The following is an 18,863-nucleotide window of genomic DNA, read 5'->3' on the forward strand; positions in this document are numbered from 1 at the left end:
TCAAATTGTACTCAGCACAAGCAGAAAGGTTTGTTATAGTTTTACTTGTGAAGGAATTTATTAACTGCAGACTGAACCTGTCTCCCACACAGGAGAATGCTCACCTTTCTAATGTTCTCATGATTTCCTGAGGTGAATGATTAATTTCACCATCATTACATATAAACTTCCCCTCTTTATTAAAAATTGATTAAAAATTGATGATTTCTACGTTTGTACTCAAATATTTCAGTGAACATTTCTGGGATATAATAAAAGTAATCAATTCACTTCCATTTCACTTTAAAGCCACAGTACATGGCTTAGAAATGTACCATAGAAACTCACAGTCAAACATAAAGAGAAAGTAAGTTCCACAAGTCTCAAGCTTATTCATGTTAACCTTCTTTTCCAGAAAGATGTTAAGAATGTGAAAACAATGTGTTAATAAACTAAATAATTTCATTTGAATGCAATGGGCTAGACTTCTAGAGTTAGCTATCTAACAAGTGCATTTGCTTCCAGGAATCTTCTTGCTGAGTACCCTGAACTAATATTTGCAATAAATAAAATATACCTTGCACAAGAGGTTTGAAAAAAGTTGGCTTTATCTCTCTACCAATTTCTCACAGTCACATAAATGACTGTTCAGTTACTAAGGAAAGAGGCTAAAGCAGAAAGAACACACATGATGGCTCAAACTACCCTCCCTCCCCCAAAACTGGCATTCATTTCATTTTCATGAAAAAGCAATCTACATGTACCTATATAAAAACACGTATATTACCGAGAGACATGAAAGTCAAACATCTTTGCAGAGAACAACCAACCATCAAACCAAATGAAGTATTAAAAGTTCCCTTCTATAGCAGCAACTTGATTCCAGGAATTTCAGTTTTTACAGCAAACAAGCACAGTCAATACATATTTTTTTTTATTTTCACCAAAGTGAGCAGACATGGGAACATTTGCCTTAAAGTGAACAAAAAAATTACAAATATAGTCTCTTCAAGTGATGTATTACAAGACTTCCATTTTTTAAATGGCATCTCTGCATTGTTCGCAAAAACCACATTTAAAGACAGTAATGAAAAAATTCTGCTAACACTGTAAGACAACAAGTATGGATAAAAGGTGTTTTAGCTGGCAAAAAAAGAATTCCAAATTTCTCCTTTGGAAGAAAGTGTAGCATACTGCAGAGAGCACTACAATATACACCGTGGATTGCACATTAAATTATTGAATCTATACTGTTTTCCATTACTCTATTTATTATCTGCTTATTCTGTTATCAAATTGCAGCCACCTTAACTCCATTATGTCATGATATCTTCAAACAATTCATAATATTCAAAATATGATATGCCATATTAGTTTGAAACATTAATAACAGTATTCCATCTTGTTTTTATTTATTTTCAGAGAAATACATACTCTACTTGGTCTTTAAAACCATTGTTGAACACTCAGTATGTGGCTGAACAGAAATAGTGTAGAGCTAACCCTGACCCAAGGGTTACTGATGCAACTAATAGTAAAAGATTAAAATTACCTTATCCATAAATTCATCAAGGACAGAAGGATTCCTAAACATTCCCTCTTCACTGCAAAATAAGTATTCTTTGTATTCCCTTCTTGCTGGGATTCTTCATTACTTAATGCCTGTGCAAATGGATGGTCTTTTATATCTTTTCCCTTCCCAAAAGACTGAATGTTTTCAGAGTGAGACTTTTCAAAGAAGACATGTACAATGTAAAGACTTTCAAAAGTTTTAAATATAAACCAAGAAAAATCAAGGCACTTAATGTAGTTACATATGAGCAAAAAAATTTATTACTGAGAATAATAAGGTCAAATCACAATGTGAGATTATTAGCAAGGGTAATATCTCTTTCTTTTACAGCTTTGGTTTGAACTTGCCAGAAACAAGCTTTTTCAGCATTTCAGAATTTTTTCCTTCTGGTGGTGAGGGCCATCTGTCATGATCTGAGGAAAACAAATAAAAGAATTTACTTAGTTGATTGAGAAACTAGATATTTTACTTTTGTGTCCTCCCACTGCACAACTTCAGTGCCTTGAAGGGCATTATTTTGGGGCCCATTTCTTACCGGGTATTTCTAGGCTATGGCCGTATAAACTCTGGCCACCATCCACAACCATGGTTATCCCAGTTATGAATGATGCAGCTGGAGACAGCAGGAAACATACTGCAGGAGAGATCTAGCAAAAGAATGACATTTTAAAATCTTAATTTTAAAATCTCAAATTTCAATCTTTCTTAAACTGCTGGGAATTGTTCATGTCAAAGAAGCTTGTGAAAACTTTGATAGGCAAGATCTAGTATTAGTAATGAAAACTGTAACAGCCTTAAAGCCGTCCTTCCAGCCACAAACATCAAGCATTTAACAGAGGAAAACCAGAAAGCTGTCACAGAGCAGCATCAGATACCAAAAAACAACAAAAAAAGGTTGATCAGTTTATCAAAGATGCACATTCTTGGTGGAAGAGAGCTAAGTGCATTTCAGATACACTTTTTTTCCTCTTAATATTCATTCTTTCAGTCCTTCCTGCTGAAGTCAACTTTTTCAAGAAATAATGTCTACTGTCAAACACTTCAGCTGTAAGAGGCAGCAGCTGAATGGAATTTTCTGTATAATAGTGACTACTGGTTAAGTCTCTCACTTGGCACAACCACACATTGCTACAAGCTTTCTTCTTTTTAAATATTCCATCACAGTGCAAAATTAAATCTTTTTGTTCTCCATATAATGAAGTGGCTTCAAAATAGAGACACCGAAGTAGGCATATCAGAAGCATTCTGAGATACATTACCTCCTCAGGAACAGCTGACCTCTTGGCAGGAACCTTTGGTATGCTCTTTAACCACATCATTACACCTTGTTCTCCATAGTTTGCAACAGCAGTTTCCGAAAATACCAGTCCCTATTTAAAAACAGCGCAGTGAAACTTAAGTTCTCTTGCATACATTTAAACTGATCATTCTAAAATTGTGACGTTGTCAGTACTGATTTTCTGTGGGACTGAACTATCTAAAGAGCACTTGAATACAAGTTTCTAAATGTAATGGCATAGTATAATTCATACAAGAAGGTAATTTGGCTGCTAGCCACATCTCCGTTCAAGCACAATAATTCTGATTATTCCAATTCTCTGCTGTCACTTCAATAACAAAAAAGTGGAGTTTAAAAAAACTCAGATGCTGCTTTGAAATTTCAAGCCTTTAATGTTAAATTACAACAGGAAACTGCAAAGCCTCAAGAATAAATTCTCAAAAGTTTCTTGTCATTTGTAGGAGCACTAGACTGATTTATTATGACTTACAGAAGCAGACAGATTTCAGTCAGAATTCTGACTCTCCCTACTTAGCTGCTCCAGAAGCAGAAAAAGATGACTGTGTTTGCTCTGGTGACCACACAGTCACCAGAGTGACTGGTGAGAAGGAAGTTTTGAGAAGGAAGATGGCAATGTGAACACAGAGTTACATCCACCAGTTAGGACAGAACTTTTGGGACTCAAGTTTAAGTAAAATAGCAAAATTTGAATTCACCCATGAAGCATATACTAAGATTTTGAAGATACCTGTATAATGTATGTGAAACTCCTTCTTTCAGAATGCTCACTTCCCTCTCTATGTATCCATTCCCTACAGGTTACTCTCCTCCCATAAAGCAGTAACAATTTTGTATTGTTGCCACAGACCTGATGGGTCCACAAAGGTGACAGAAGTATCATTGTAACTACAACGTGGACTTTTGTTACCAGCATAGTAACAAAGCTAGCAAATACTTCTGAAAGAGTCAAAGCCCTGAAGTGTTTGCTTGTCAAAAACGTCTTCTGACATGTGCTATAATATCTAATCAGCATGATTCATTAGGTAATTAGCATGCCTGAAAAGTATATTCACATAATAATGCTGTCTTAATTACTTACTTCCCCAAGACTTTATAAATCAGAAAAAACAGATAAACAGGAAACACAAGTCAGTACATCTTAACATTTAACATGTCTCCAGATGAACTGGGTCTCACAAAGGTTACATAAAAGCCTTTACCTGAATGATTAACACACATCTGCCATTAAGCATTCTATGCTATGCCAAACAAAGCAAGCCAGATGTTTTAGGACAAGAGGCAAAACAGAATACACAGACATTCTACAAAAATAGTAGCAAGATCTTCCTAGAGATCACTTAAACAAACATGACACTTCACTTATGACACTCACTGTGAAATAAGCTAAATTCTGACTGTAGAAGTAGCTGGACAAAATTTATGTTTCCTCTTTAATTTAAAGGGAGTAAACGTGCAAAATAAAATTGTGGATAAGAGAAAATTACAACAGATCACACATTCTCAAATGTCAAGGCTAGAGCTTCTATATAACTTTTGTATCTGCAGCACTACAAAATCTGCAGCTTTCTATACAGTTATTTAAAACAACTCTACCTGCTGTCTACTTCCTCAGAAATGTGGCAGGCATATTTTAGCTGACCTGTATAGTGGTTTCCTGTCTGCATGAGTTTCTTATGAAAAAAAATCAAAACACACATTTTTATATATGATTTCTCTGAGAGAAGGTACAGCCAACTACAGTCTCTTTATATGCCTAAAGCTAAACTAACTTAACATGTAGGAGACAAAGTTAAAGGCATTATGTGAAACATTCAGAGATTTTCAAAATAAGTTTGTAAACATAGGCGGAAACCATCAGCATACCTGAACCTCAAACAGAAAAGGTTTCCTGAACTCAGAAGTAAAGTATCCATTGCTGAAACACAGAGCACTCAGTAATTTTATGTCAAGGCTTTGTAAGACAGGTCACCAACTCCTACCAGTATTATTTAATTTAGCTATAAAAAACCTAAAAACCAAGCGTGCCAAGTCAAGGCAGAAAGCAGAAGCAATTTTATCCCACATCCTCTGACTCATCATCCAAAAGTACAAACCACTGTCAAATGGTCCAAAGAACACAGTAAGGGAATTATAAATAAACAAATATATAAATAATCCACAAAGAGTTGCTGGTAATAAATTTAAAAATCTGTTTTGGTCCAAAAGCTCTAACTATGAACACATGTAATAGCTGATTTTAATCAGACTATTTGCCATTACTTACAGGAGCGACACTGTTGATTCTCACTCCACTGTGAGCCCATTCTAAAGCTAAGGTCTTGGTTAGGTTATCCACTGCAGCTCTTGCAGCTCCTGTGTGCCTATGGAGAAAAGAAAGCAAAGGAAGCATCTGTTCCCTTAGCTAGGAGTGTCCAGTGTTAATTCTACTCATTAGGGTATTCAGAGTGGTTTTCAGTGGCTGGACCAAGCATTTGGAAGAGAAAGACCCTCTAGTTTCCAAGTCTGACCATAGCTTCACTGTTTAAACAAGCCATGCTGTGATTTCCTGTCATTGCTAGAAATACTTAAAATCTCTTTCCCAATGCAACATGGGGTCAGCTACACTCTACTGCAGGAGAAGGCTTATAAAAAGAGAAATAACTGAAGTTCAAACTGTGTAAAACTACCTGTAGCACAAGTAAAACAACACTTGGAAGAACAGTGGTCTGGAAGATTGTTTTAATCGTGACAAACATGATTAAAGTAAATCACTATTCAAAAATTACTGTAGGTGGATGGAGATAGAGACACGAGAGTTGGAGTGAACTCCTACGCCTTGCTGCTGTAAGTAGCCAGTCTGAAATGATTACAAGCTTGAACAAATGCAAACAAAATTACTGCAGTAATGAATTGTAGACAGTTGTAGTCAGAGAAAATGAATACATTTAGCAGCTTTAGCCTAGCAAAACAGACTAAGAGCAGACAGATACAATAGCTTCTCAAATACAGGGAAAGAATATGAAAAGCTTAAGGAAAACCAAAGATAACTTATTCATATGTTTAGGCCAGAAATAGATAACCTCCAGGCACACTCTGAGGAGACATGACAACTTCTATGTTCAAAATTAATATTTATAAAAAACTCCTATCGGGTGACTTTTGGCATGAGCATATCTTTTTCAACAGTACATTTCTGCAAGAATTTCCAACTCAATTTAATTTGGAAGTAGTTTTGTCTATCCATCTACATACAATGGTTACTTAGGAAAATTTTTTCACCGTTATTCAGAATGAGCTTGTTTTTCCTCTTAGCTCACTCAAATTGAAACATCTTCACCCTATTTGCCATGACAGTTGAACCAGATACCACAGTGGAGATACTGAAATAACTGTAGCTTCAGCACCACCGTGTGGATCTCTCTATTTATTCTGTACTGTGAAGAACAAGCTAGTGAGAAAATATGCTGCTGTTCCTTAAAAGTGCTGGTTTTGAAAGTATTCAACCCTGAATGAGGATGAAGAGAGATAATGCAACACTTGTTTAAAATATATTTTTATATTTCTTCAACAGAAACTCAATTTCCAAGTTAAAAAAAAAAAAAACAAACAAACAAACTAAAACCAGAAAAAGGAGTAATTTCCAATTAAAGCTTCACTGGCAAGTCTTGCTTCATAGTTTCTTACAAACAAAAGGAGAGACACCAGAGATGCCACCTACTAGGTTATTGACCAGATATTACTCTCTCTTGACCTAACTACTGTATTTCTGTAGTCTGCTGCTGCCCAGTACACACCTTTCTGAGGTGTTTAGGAACAGTTAGTACTTCTGGGGGAAAAATATAGGAAAGTATAAAAAATATATATATATATTACGACATTCCAGGAAAGCCATTTCTCACGGCAGCAGTAATGTTGACAATGGCTCCTCCATGTTCCTGCATCCAGGCATTGTACACTGTATGAAGGAGGAAGATAACCTATAAATATCAGAAGAAATGCATACAAATGAACTCGCCAACTGGAAACCAAATTTGGAGTCTTAAGTGCAATCACACTACACATTTGCCATACTGCTTTGGATAAACTATCTGCTGTTTGTACCACAGCCTTGCCAATCCAGAGGTGAGGCCATGAGGCAGCAGGCACAGTCCAGGTAAGGCTCAAGGATTGTAAAGAAGCACTTAATGGAAATCAAGATTTCATGTTTCCATGTAAATTACTTTAATTTCCACATTCCAAATGCTATCTGAGAATGACATACCATACTTAAATTTAAGCCTAAATTTATATCCCTGAAAAAACTATTTTCCTATGTTACACAGTGAATACAGGCCATGAAAGTTATGTGGTTTTCTTATAGTCTTCTAAATGAGTATCCAAGTCAACTGATTTCCCAAACCTGGCCTTAACCAGAAGATCATGCTTGCCTAAATGTATGTCTGTATTTATGAACAAATGTAATATACCATTTAATGCAAAGCTTTGGATGAGATTCAGGAAAACAAATATCCACTGTCAGGTAAGTGCATGAAAAGAAGAATTCATACAACTCACAGAATCACTAGGTTGGAAGAGACCGTCGAGATCATCAAGGCTAACCTGTGCCCTAACACCTCAACTAAACCATGGCATCGAGTGCCATACCCAGTCTTTTTATAAACACATCCAGGGATGCTGACTCCACCACCTCCCCTGGCAGGCCATTCCAGAACTTTATCACTCTTTCTGTGAAAAACCTTTTCCTAATATCCAACCTGTATTTCCCTTGACACAGCTTGAGACTAGGGAGACTTGACATTTCTTATCTTCTGGTATTTCTGTAAAACACAAAACCAAATAAACATAAAAACCTTAATGTTCAGACCTTACCTGCTTTGCAGCAATAGAAGGTCCCTGTCAGATTTGTGTCTATCACAGCATTCCAGCCTTTTGCACGGATGGCTTCAGAAGGACTTGCAAACTGGCCCCCTCCATTATTCACCAGGAAGTCAATTTTCCCATGCAGACTCAGTGTAGACTTCACCAAAGCTTCTACCTGAAACAGTTATTTGTTAGCGTGGTACGCTGATCAAAGTCTACACCCAATTTTGTTCTCAGACAGTATTTTCTCCTTCATGCCCTTTTCACAGAAAAAGAGGTCTAGCCTTCAGAGAGGCTGTAAGATTGGTATGACAGGTTTAGGCAGCCAAGAAGGACTGGGCTATATCCATGTTTACTTAGGAAATTTTGCTGGTATAATGCAGGTGCTGCATAGAATACCAGCACCCAAAGAAGAAGGGGATTTAAGATGCCAAAGATTTGTAAAATCAAACAGACACAAAAGCCCACTACATATGACCTACTAAGAATCTCCTGATGTTTTTCAGAAGAGTGGGGGTGTTCACATGAGATCTGCAAAAAGTTCCATATAGGGTAGCTACTGTTATTTTTATCTGACCATTTTAAATAGAAAACCTAACTCGTCTTGTGGAGTTTTAGCATCCTTATCTAGAAGTTTAGTATATTCAGTACAGTTCTGACATATGAGTTGGCAATAGCTGGTCTTCTTACACAGAGCAAGACGGTTAATTACCCTAAAAAACATGAAGTCTAAAAAATGCTGGAAATACAAGTTGTTTTATTTAGCAAAAATATTATTGCAAGATAGTAGCAAGAACTCCATAGCAACAACTTAATAATTTACTATTTATCTCAAGAAACAGGAAATGGGACAACATGACTGTTTCCTGCTTACATCATCAATCATAACTAGATACCATGCATCAGTTATTCCTACTCAAGCATATATAAAAAGATAAACTAGCATCTGTGGTCAAAGAAAAACACAGAACAAAAAAACCCTAAAAACCCAAACAGGTGGAGCAATGCTGTCACTCAAACAGATTGGGCTAGGGGAAGATATCAATCAGCCTTTCTCTTTATTGAGTTAGCAATAGAACACCAGAAACAAAAAAAGTGCAAGCAATGCATTATCTGTATATCACAATGAGTGTTACCAACCCAGTCTCACAAAGGCTGCCTTACTATTTACTTACTAATCTTTTATTTCTAACAGCACAGAATGATTTAACAGGACAATATGGATCCTCTAAGGATACACCTCTTGAAAGAAAAAAACCCTAAACAAACATATAATGACATAAAAACTAGTGCCTGCTGAGAAAAAATTCCTTAAGAAAATAATTTCAATACCTAAATCCAATCTTCAAATTCCGAATGTCATCTTATTCCTCACTTATTAGTCACTGCAGGTAGTGGGATGCGAGGAAAAAACGCAGAAAACCAAAATATCTGTGACAGCAGTCCCAAACTCATAGCTTGCGAGAACAGCCACACCACAAGGACGTTCTGGCATTTACTTTTCTCTTGTGAGCAAAGGAAAGTTATGTCTGGTTAGGCAGCAAAAGTTATGCTTTGCTCAGCAATATCAAACTCTTCTCCCTGTCAGTCTGAGAATGTTGCTTTGAATATTATTCTCTGTAAGTCCCTGAAATATGGGCTCATTTATAGAACAGAAATGGTTTCAGTACAAAGAAGATTTGAACAGACTAAGGCTATTCAGACTGTGGAAAGATGAGAGAGAGAGAGAGAGAGAGAAGGGAAATTGCTAAGAATGATAAAAAGAAAAGACTGAAAACAAATTAGCAAGAAAAATCCACTGAGAAGAGACATTAAAGCAACTTTTCAACAGCTGGACAAAATGTATGTTTTATGCTATCAATTCAAAATGGTTCACATGTTGCACTTAAGGAACTGTTGTTGTTCCTACATGTTGCGCCATATTCTCAGGAAAAACAAATTAAAATCCCAACAACAACAAACGCATATCAGTTCTGCTTTCTGAAAGCCAGGAAAGGCCAGAAGGCTCTCCAGTGACAGCTCAGATGGCTTCAACTGTAGCAATCTTCACAAAGTCTTCTGTGCTGTAGAAAAGCATCACTGCTGTGCTTCTCCCAGTTACAGTAAACATGGTGACAGCAGCCAGCAGCACAGGGAGAAGGAGGGTCTGGTAGAACACATTTAAATCACAGTGACTACTAAAGAAGATTCTTTTTTCTATTGCTATAATTAAAATATCCACTTGGAAAGAACTTCTTAGAAAAGCTATTAAAGACTCTCTTTGGAAGCAAAGCAAAGCTGCAGGAAATAGAGCTACTAGTTTAGGAGATTCTTCTGAAAAAGAAAATAACAAAATCAGGCACTTCAGACATAAGCAGAAGATTGAAACACTGCAATAAGGAACTTTTGTGTGTGACTGCAACTTAGATGTATTATGCAGTAGCACATACTCACAGACAACCGAGATGACAGCAGTCACTGACTCAGGAAAAAGGAACAAATGTCCACATGCATTCACAGGTCACTCTGAGCAAAACACACAGGCAAACAACCCACTACAGAGTGTTAGAGATTTGTGATTTGGTGGCTAGAGCTAATAGGCATTCTGGCACTGTGGTAACAGGTATTTTTACTGTGCTACTGCTGTGTTATTTAAAAGTACAACAACAGGAATCTCTTATCCACAACTCCCCACCAAGCACAGTCTTTCACTACAGGCTTCACACAGACAGGCATTAAGTATTTATAAACCAACTGAGCCTGTGCTAAGCTATAAAGTTTATAGGAAAAGAAAAGCTGCTAGTGAGCTCAGACACAAGGTATGTGCTAAGAAGCACTGTATTGAATCTGTCTGAAGTTGTCTTATTGATGTCCAAACTGACAGATTTTACCCCGGGGTCTGGTCCAGCAGCAGGTTCTGTTGCTGGAGTTCAAATATGGAAAGGAGACACCATGAACAGAATTCTGAATTGTTGATTTCAAGAACAGCTGTGGCCTAACAGAAGTACAAGGATTTATCTTCCACTTACCTAGACATTTAAGCTTCTACTTATCTAGGTGCCAGTTAAAGAAATGTTTGTCCACAGAGTATTGCAAAAAGGCTTTAAAAGTGTAAGGATTTAAAGAGTACTGCTGCCTGTCTCAAAACACTGTCAAGGCCACAGAACGAACTTACCACAAGATGACAAACCACCAAAGCAGGAACTTGAGAGAAGCATAGAAGGGAGGAATTTGCAACAGGAAAGCATTAATTCCAAGCCTAGCAGAGGTAAGATTGGGTTAGAACATCTTGGTTAATGCATCCAGACAAAAATGCCCACTGTGGAAACTGTGGGAAAGGAAGCAACTGCTCACACATATCACCCCAAGTTATGGGAATGGCCCCTGTGACCACCCCATAGGTACTTGAAACTTCGCCATTGTGAAGGTGGTACCCCCAGAATACTGACAGGACACTGCTGCATCCACAGCTTTTGATTATCATCTGCTTGGTTTCTGTCTCAGTCTCTCTCCCTCTCTCCCTCCCCTTAATTCAGGCATTTATTCCTCATGTCTTGTCCTAGCCAACAGATTTTGCTGTAGCTCAAAATTTAAGACACAAAAAGAGATAAATAAAGATACACATGCACACAGAATTGCCTGGTTTGCATCTCAGCAAGAGCAAACTGATCTGCTCTCAACACATTATGAGGCCAGAAAGTATGCAAACAATGAAAATCACTTCAGCTTCATAATCACTAAGAAGCAACTATCACTATATACACTCCAAACCACAGGGAAAGGGAACAGGTGAACAGCTGCTGCTCCAGGATAAGGCCCTATGACAGAATAAAGAAATATATTCTGATGACAGCATAGAGAAACCTTAAGTCCTCTTATCCCAGAACCCTCTAGTCTGCCATTTTTAAAAATAAACCAGTTTTTTTATCCTTTACGGAACACTCAATGGAAAACTAGTCAAAAGCAGCAGCAAACTTATGACAAAAATAAGCCTGACAGGTTATGCAGTGGTTGAAAATCTTCCATCAAGCAGGATTATTTCTTGCAAATTAAACAAAAAGTAAGCTTTGCTAGAAAGCCAAAGGACTTCTGAGGATGAAGATTTAGAGACTTAAAAATATGAATTCATTAAGCTATTCCCATGATATTTGCCATCAAGTTTCTGCAGTAATTAATTCACTGCACCTTCTTTGCCTCGTCCTAGGCTAGAAAGAGCTCCAACAAACATCCTGGACTACATGATGAGGGATGAACCTTCTAATACTTGAATTTCACAGATCCAAACTAGAGGCATGAACCGTATCATCTTCAAAGCAGGTCAGTTACTTTAAGACAGGAGGCAAAAAATAGTCTTCTGGCAATTTGAAAGCACCTTCATCTTTCTTAAATTTTCCCTATTTAAAGTCCCTCCCTCCAGTTTATAAAATTCAAACCAGGACAAAATTTATAGAGGCCTTTAGAGAAATGCAGAACAACTGATGGAGAAGGAGGGCTAAAAAAATGGCGTTCTGTAATAAGAAGAAATGGCTTGTTCCTACAGGTGATCAGGGTGGCTTCCTTTAAAACAAAGATTTACTCTTAGAAAGACTTCTGAGACATCAGAGAAAATGATATATTAAATGAATTATGTAGTTCTTCAGGAAACTTCCTGGGCTTTGAAGCTTGTGATAGATCACTTCTGACATCTTTTTTTCTGTTGAAACATTTATAATGTTTTTCTCCTGAACATGTTCTTTGGTACCTGTTATAAGAACTAAGAAGGAAGATGTAGTGACTCACATGGAATTCTTGCAGAGGCTGTTCCTCTCTACCCAACAATGTGCTCCCATGATTTCTGAGGTAAATACTCTTCACTCATACTAAGCTGAAAGCAAACAATGAGTTGTAATGTTACTAATGAGTAGCACACAGAGCCAACACAGCTGTAACTAGTCTCACTTCTTTCATGAGGGAAACCAAAAGTTGACATGCCCTCCCATCCCCTCTTCCACTGTAACAGGAAGCTCTTCCTGTATTTATGAAAATAGTGAGTTATATTACTGTGTTACCTCTACTCAGTATTTGCCTCCTAGGCTAGAAAAATCCTTAACAACATCTTTTACTGATTCCTGTTTCTATGACTCCAAGACCCAGGCACTGAATTTTAAGTTAAGAATGGAGTAGGTTTTGAAAGTGGATGTATCTCTCTCTTTGAATCAAAGTAAAAGCCCAAAGGTACTTTTCCTCCAGTTTCCACAAGGCAAGCAAGTGCAAATTTGGAAAAAAGTACTTTTCACCATTGCTGCTCGAGGAGACATAATAAATAAGCAATAGTGGGAGGTGGAAAACCTGCCATATACCTCAGTTCTGACAGTTCTTAGTAGTGTAAGTTAACAATTGTTAATTTGAGTTTATCTAGTTTACACTTACAAAGTGTAAGAAAGCTCTATCCTCACTACAAATTTGAGAGCTGAAAACACAAATTTCTGGTCAAACAGTAAATTTAGAAATTAAGTAACACATGACCAGGATTTAGCAATCTTTGAGAATCTCAGCATTAAGAAGAGAACAGAGCCAGAGAGGCATAAGCTAAAGAACTAAAATTACAGGATGTCTCTAACCAATAAAATATCTGGTCTTGGAGACGGGCATCTGGAATAGAGAAATATCTACCAGGCACACAAGTTCTTATGTTAACATGCAACAGAAATTGCATTCCTTATTCAGATTGTCAGCAAAAGGCCCATGAAATTTTCATAGTAATTTTTTTCTAAATAGGACTTTAACAGAACTAAATAAGAGCAGTTGCAGAACTGAAGTGAGTCAAACCATAAGACTAAATCAATGACTGAAAAGTTCAAGACTAGAGTTGAATTTGCCTTTTTCCTCTGAATTCTCTCCACTGATAGGAGACATCCAATAGAAGCTTCACTAATGTCATATGAAAAGTTCTAGGAAAGTTCTGGTGTGCCTGTAAATGGGTAGAGTTTAAATTTGAAACAGCACAATGCTATGATAAAACTGCAAGGTAATAGCAAGGACAGAAGTCTCTTCAAGTATCAGTATGGCTACCCATTACACAGAATAATGCCTAAACTCGTTACACACCATTATAAAGAAGGCTTGAAAATCACCTTCAAAAATTTCCAAAGCCATTTAAGCCTGTTTTGTCAAATAGGTATTTAGCCACAATTAAGAAGGAAACAAAGAAGGAACAGCAGTTTAGTGGAGATTACCCCATTTCACCATCCAAGCAAGCCCTAAACTATCTCCCAGAAGGCTGTAGTTCCCACAAATCAATTTCACACTGATACAGAAATGAGATTTACCTGCAGAAGGTTATTAAGCATGCCAGAGTACTTTCTACAAGAAACAGACCTGAAAAAAAGCTTAAACCTTTTTCCCTCTTTACCGCTCCTCTTTCCTGTAGCTTTAATCATGCAACTTGCCCTCTGACATCTGCCATAACCTATTATGTTGCACTGCTGATGCCAGTAAATACACACCTAAAATTCACTGCTAGGTGAAGTGACATACTGCACAGCCCCAGGCTTCATCTCCTTCAGGAGAGAAAGTCTGAGTAGATCACTATAAATATTTTATGGCACGAACTGTTCCACAAGGGAAGAATTTTAATTTTTATTTGTTTTATGGCTGAATCTTAGGATACTTCCAGAATCCTTATAGCTACTGAAGGTCATTAATGTCTAGGTTAAGGGAGACCTTGAGTGGTTTAGAAAAATGAAGCAATCAGTGGTTATTGGAAAATTTTCTAGCTGACTTCAAAAAGTCAAAAATCCAACCTGAAGCTGGACTTTTAAATATTTAACTACAGAGATAAAAAGAATTAGGAGGTGCAAGCAGACTTCTGAAGAACCTGGATTACGTACTTTTGCTCTTGATCTTCCATTTTCTGTAATATGATGAAAAAATTTAAAAATCAACTGGAACAGTAACAGAGTTTGCAATGAGGCACGCCTCAAACAGTAACCAAAATTTTTGATATGGCTAAAATATTATATATTTGTGGGTTTTTTTGGCTTTACTACAAGCCAAACTGACAATGCAGGGCACTTGTGTCAAGTCACAAGCATTCGGATTCCATGCTATGCCTTCCTGTTTGAAGGAACTATTCTGAGGTCTCCATCTTCACAAGTTTACACCCCCTCACTTCTGTCACAGCAATGTGACAAAGAATCATGCTAAGTGGGCTCTGGCTCACTGTAGAACACGACAGTTCCAAGGCCTGCATCTCCCAGAAATACTTGAAATATGTAAGTGTGGTCAGAAAAATATTTGCCAATATTTACAAACGCTTTTTTGCTTAGATGGCTAACAAATATCTTCCCTTGGGAAGCACATCTAACCAGATCAACTTAACTGATCTTTGTTCCACCTTTCCCCTGATCTAAGCTACTTTTGAGAAGGCTAGAAATCTTTAGAGATCTGACAATTAATATATACAACATGCTTTTGGTATGTTAAGCCCCAGAACAAGGTCACTCATCTTTACCTCCTCTTCTTTGCGGATATTGCACTCTATGGGGGTCACTTGGGCAGGACTCATGGAAGCAAATCTGGTATTCAGCTCTTCTGCAGCAGCTTTTAATCGGTCAAATTTACGAGAGGCAATAACAACACTGCAACCTGTAGAGACAAAATGAAACATCATTCGGCTAACAAAATTATGCTATTTTTTTTAGTAACATCATGGAGATATCTTGTAGGATGTGCATTTATTAGTCACTGACTAGAAAATACAGTCTTGAAGTTCTTGCAAGAAAGAGAAATGACTGATGTCAGATGCTTCTTAGCAACAAGATCCCTCTGTGCCAGGAAAAGAGCAATTAAAAAAAAAACCATCCACAAGATTTCCTCTCCTTCCTGCAGAAGAGAAGATAGCCTTTGAGTTGCAGAGTCAGCAAAGCAGCTTTCAGACATCACTTCTGCTGCTTATGCTCACAGCTGCTTCATTTATCAATAAGTGATTTAAAGATGTTTCAGCAGGTCTTGATTACAAAAAATGCTTGCTCTTAGAACCACAAAAATAATCTTCTTGTACAACTGGCAGTAAATGTAATGGTCTGGTTTTTAACTCTACAGCGACTGAAGGAAAGGATAATAGCCTCACAAGATTAATCCCTATCTGCAGTCTACAGACACTGGGAACAGAGCCCTCCCTGTGGCACTGCAGAATCCTAGCTGCAGAAAGGAGAGAAAAAAAATAAGGCAGGAGCTCAAGTACTCTTTTTTCAGCATTTGGAGGCAGAACAATTCATTTTACAGAGAAAAAACAATGCAGGTGTCAAATTTAAGTCAAGCACTCACACTGAAACCAGTCTAAATTCTACTGTCACACCAGTGGACTCAGGACAGCTTTAAGGCTTCAGCAATTGCTATTACACAGACTAAACCAAAGGACACCAAATTAATTCCTAGTGCAAATGCATGCAATATCATGCAATGGATAAGCAAATTATTAGCCAAGCAGACATGGAGGTCTTGCTCCTTCCATCATCTTAGTAATTCAGAAGTAATCTCTTCTTCATATCAGGTCTGCTGCTCATCTGCTTCAATATAAACCATCAACCAGCCAAAAAAAAAAAAAAGGAAAAAGTTAACATCTTGCCAGGTGCGGGTGTTCCCCCCCTCCCTCTGTTGCAGAGTGGAATTTGGCCTCTCATGTGATCAAGCAAACACCAGAATCAACTCAAAATAACTTAGAGGGAGGAAAGAGCAGCAAGCTGTTCATTTGACTCAGGCTGTCTTGGGAAACTATGCATTTTTAAAAAAATATTACAAATAGAGGAGTTTAATTCTTCCAGGGGGAAGCTTTACAACTACATATCCTTACGAATAGGAGCTTCACCTTTAATTTGTGGCCATCTAAAAACAACATATATAAAGACAGTTGTCTCTGAGGTCTCCTGATTTTTTTTTAATTAAGAACTCCAGTCACTTGCACAACCACCTAACTAAAGCAAAGTTCATAAAATGCCACACACAATTACCAATTAACACAAAATACTGAATCACAGTAGCCCAGTTGTGTTTACCAACTTAAGTGCTTATTAATACACACATTGATATAGAATAAGGTCCAGTAAGAGTCTGTATTTTTGCTAAATGTACTAATTGGGAGAGGAAGCGATTCTAATCACTGAAGAACATTTGGTACATACTGTGCAAGCTGACAACCTCACTTAAATTTCTTCACAAAGAATGACCAGACCATTTCCTGACAGGGTCAGAGAAAAGGGCACAAGGTTCCAGATAAAAGGTTTAAATTTGCCCAGAGTGTCTCAAAGGAGACTGGTTATATAAACAATGTATATCATGACTAGCATTATGTGTCACTGCTCCTATGCCTGTAAGAACCACTCTCCCCTACCTGAAGTGCAGAGTATACATGGAAATAGTTCCTAATCATCATCTTGTCAGGAGTAACCAGAAAGTCTACAGGTAAGGAAGGTTACTCAGTCAGTTTTAAGCCCTTTATAGCTCTTTCTTCATTTTTCATTTTCTTTCTTCATTTCTTCATGTGCTTTGTATAGATTTGTTTTCTATTGTGCTCTATTTAGGCTGTTATGGACACACTTTTGTTATTGTATTTTGCTTGAAAAAACAGCAAAGATGAAATTAAGCACAATTTTAAGATAACTGGGTAACATCACCAACCAACAGTGTGATAATGCTTAAAAAGTACCTCTTTAAAGCAGCACGTAAAACACCTGAAAAAAAAAAATACTCAGTTCCCCAGTAATACAAAGGTAACAGAACTAATCCTCCATTCAGCTCTACAAAGCAAGCGGAAAGCTGCGGCACAAAGGCCAGGAGAGACAGAGATTTCTCCCAGCACAGCCTTAACAAAGAAAGCTCTTTACGATGCAGTGCAGAGGCGCACATTCCAACAATGCGAACCACGAGAGTGTGACACCGAGAGGTCTAACACTAGCGTTGGTATTCTGAAGGCGCTGAACCTAATCACGACAATAAACTACCCAAACCCCGTCTGATGCCGACGATCCCTAGCACTGATGTTGAAATCTGCAGGAAAGGTGTTGCAAGGTGGATGTAGGAGTCATTTCTACCTCTCCTGGTCTCATATCAGAAAGTCAGGAGACTGCCTTTCACTCTAGGTTTTACCACTTCTCTGTATTCAGCGTGGAAAGAAAAGCCACGCCGTGCATCATGATGATGGTTCTTCAATTTCAGGACGTTCCTGAAATCGCAGGCACTGAGAGAAGCACCAGGTCTCTAAGATGTTACTGTGCGGGCAGCAGTTTAAGGATACTGCTCTGTAAGAATCAAGGTTCAACAACCTCGTAAATCCTCCAGCTGAAGCAAGACGAGAAGTCACTGAAGGGAGAGGCTGAGAGAAAGGGTCCTGGTTTAACATAACCTCACTGACCTCTGTGTTTAAAATAGCGAGTGTTTTGCGGGCCAAAAGGCACAGTTCCACATCAGCCTCACCTCGTACCCCTTGCTGACCCTGTCACAACGTCCCAACCACGGGCTCCTTGCACCGTCCCCGAGCGCCGCCAGCCCCCAGAAGGCAGCACAGCCCGCGGGCACTTCCTGACGGCCCCTCAAACTCCATCCGCCCTCCCAACACCCGCCTGGCCCCGCGGCCCCACCGGGGATTCCCGCGGAGCCCGCCCCGCGCCCACCTAGCGCCAGCAGGTCGGCGGCGATGGCCTTGCCGATGCCGGTGCCGCCGCCGGTGACAATGGCGACCCGCCCGCGGAACAGCCCCGCCGCCAGCAGCCCGCGCCCCGCCGCCACCATCTTCCCCCTCCTTCCCTCCCTCCCTCCGGCCGCCTCAGCCGCGCCCGCCCCGCCGTGTGACGCGCGGCCCCGCCCGCCCGCGGCTCGGCGCCGGGGACGGCGGAGCGGTGCCGGCCGTGGCGGCGGCGCCCGGGTCCTGTGGCGCGGCGCAGCGCGGCACCGCGGGCGGCAGGTAAGGCAAGGGGAGCTGTCGGTATCGCCCGGGTCCCACCCCGCGGGGCAGACACCGCTCAGCGCCCGGGAGGGGTCGGTGCCTCCGGTGGCGCCGCGGGGTCGCCGCTACAGCCCCGCAGTGAGCGCCCACCTGGCCGCAGCCGCGGGCTCGTCTGCTTGCAAGGGACGGGTCGCCTTGGTTTTCTATTCCGCTTCGGGTCACCTTCCCGTGGACGCGGGCAGGCACCCTGAGGAGCAGCGGGAGCGGAGCCC

At 39.2% G+C, this 18,863-nt stretch overlaps 1 protein-coding gene across 1 annotated transcript; it reads right to left on the reverse strand.

The window, feature by feature from the left end:
- Positions 1-569: 569 nt before the first annotated feature.
- PECR (peroxisomal trans-2-enoyl-CoA reductase) lies at positions 570-18,474 on the reverse strand. Its single transcript, XM_068195489.1, has 8 exons — positions 18,320-18,474; positions 15,163-15,296; positions 7,701-7,866; positions 6,705-6,786; positions 5,116-5,212; positions 2,812-2,922; positions 2,088-2,199; positions 570-1,965 (listed from the first exon to the last, which is right to left on the reverse strand). The coding sequence occupies exons 1-8, from the start codon at positions 18,435-18,437 to the stop codon at positions 1,877-1,879; spliced, it is 909 nt and encodes a 302-aa protein (XP_068051590.1). The 5' UTR covers positions 18,438-18,474; the 3' UTR covers positions 570-1,876.
- Positions 18,475-18,863: the final 389 nt, after the last annotated feature.

The sequence above is a fragment of the Anomalospiza imberbis genome, chromosome 7 (assembly GCF_031753505.1).
Source record: "Anomalospiza imberbis isolate Cuckoo-Finch-1a 21T00152 chromosome 7, ASM3175350v1, whole genome shotgun sequence".
NCBI lineage: Eukaryota > Metazoa > Chordata > Aves > Passeriformes > Viduidae > Anomalospiza > Anomalospiza imberbis.

What these genes read in the sequence shown, in the direction of transcription:
- PECR (XM_068195489.1), bottom strand. Translation starts at nt 18,437, where the DNA reads ATGGTGGCGGCGGGGCGCGGGCTGCTGGCGGCGGGGCTGTTCCGCGGG. An exon ending in CTTCTATTGCTGCAAAGCAG is followed by an intron (nt 6,787 to 7,700) that starts GTAAGGTCTGAA and finishes TCCTTCATACAG; the next exon opens with TGTACAATGCCTGGATGCAG. An exon ending in CCATAGCCTAGAAATACCCG is followed by an intron (nt 1,966 to 2,087) that starts GTAAGAAATGGG and finishes TGTTTTCCTCAG; the next exon opens with ATCATGACAGATGGCCCTCA.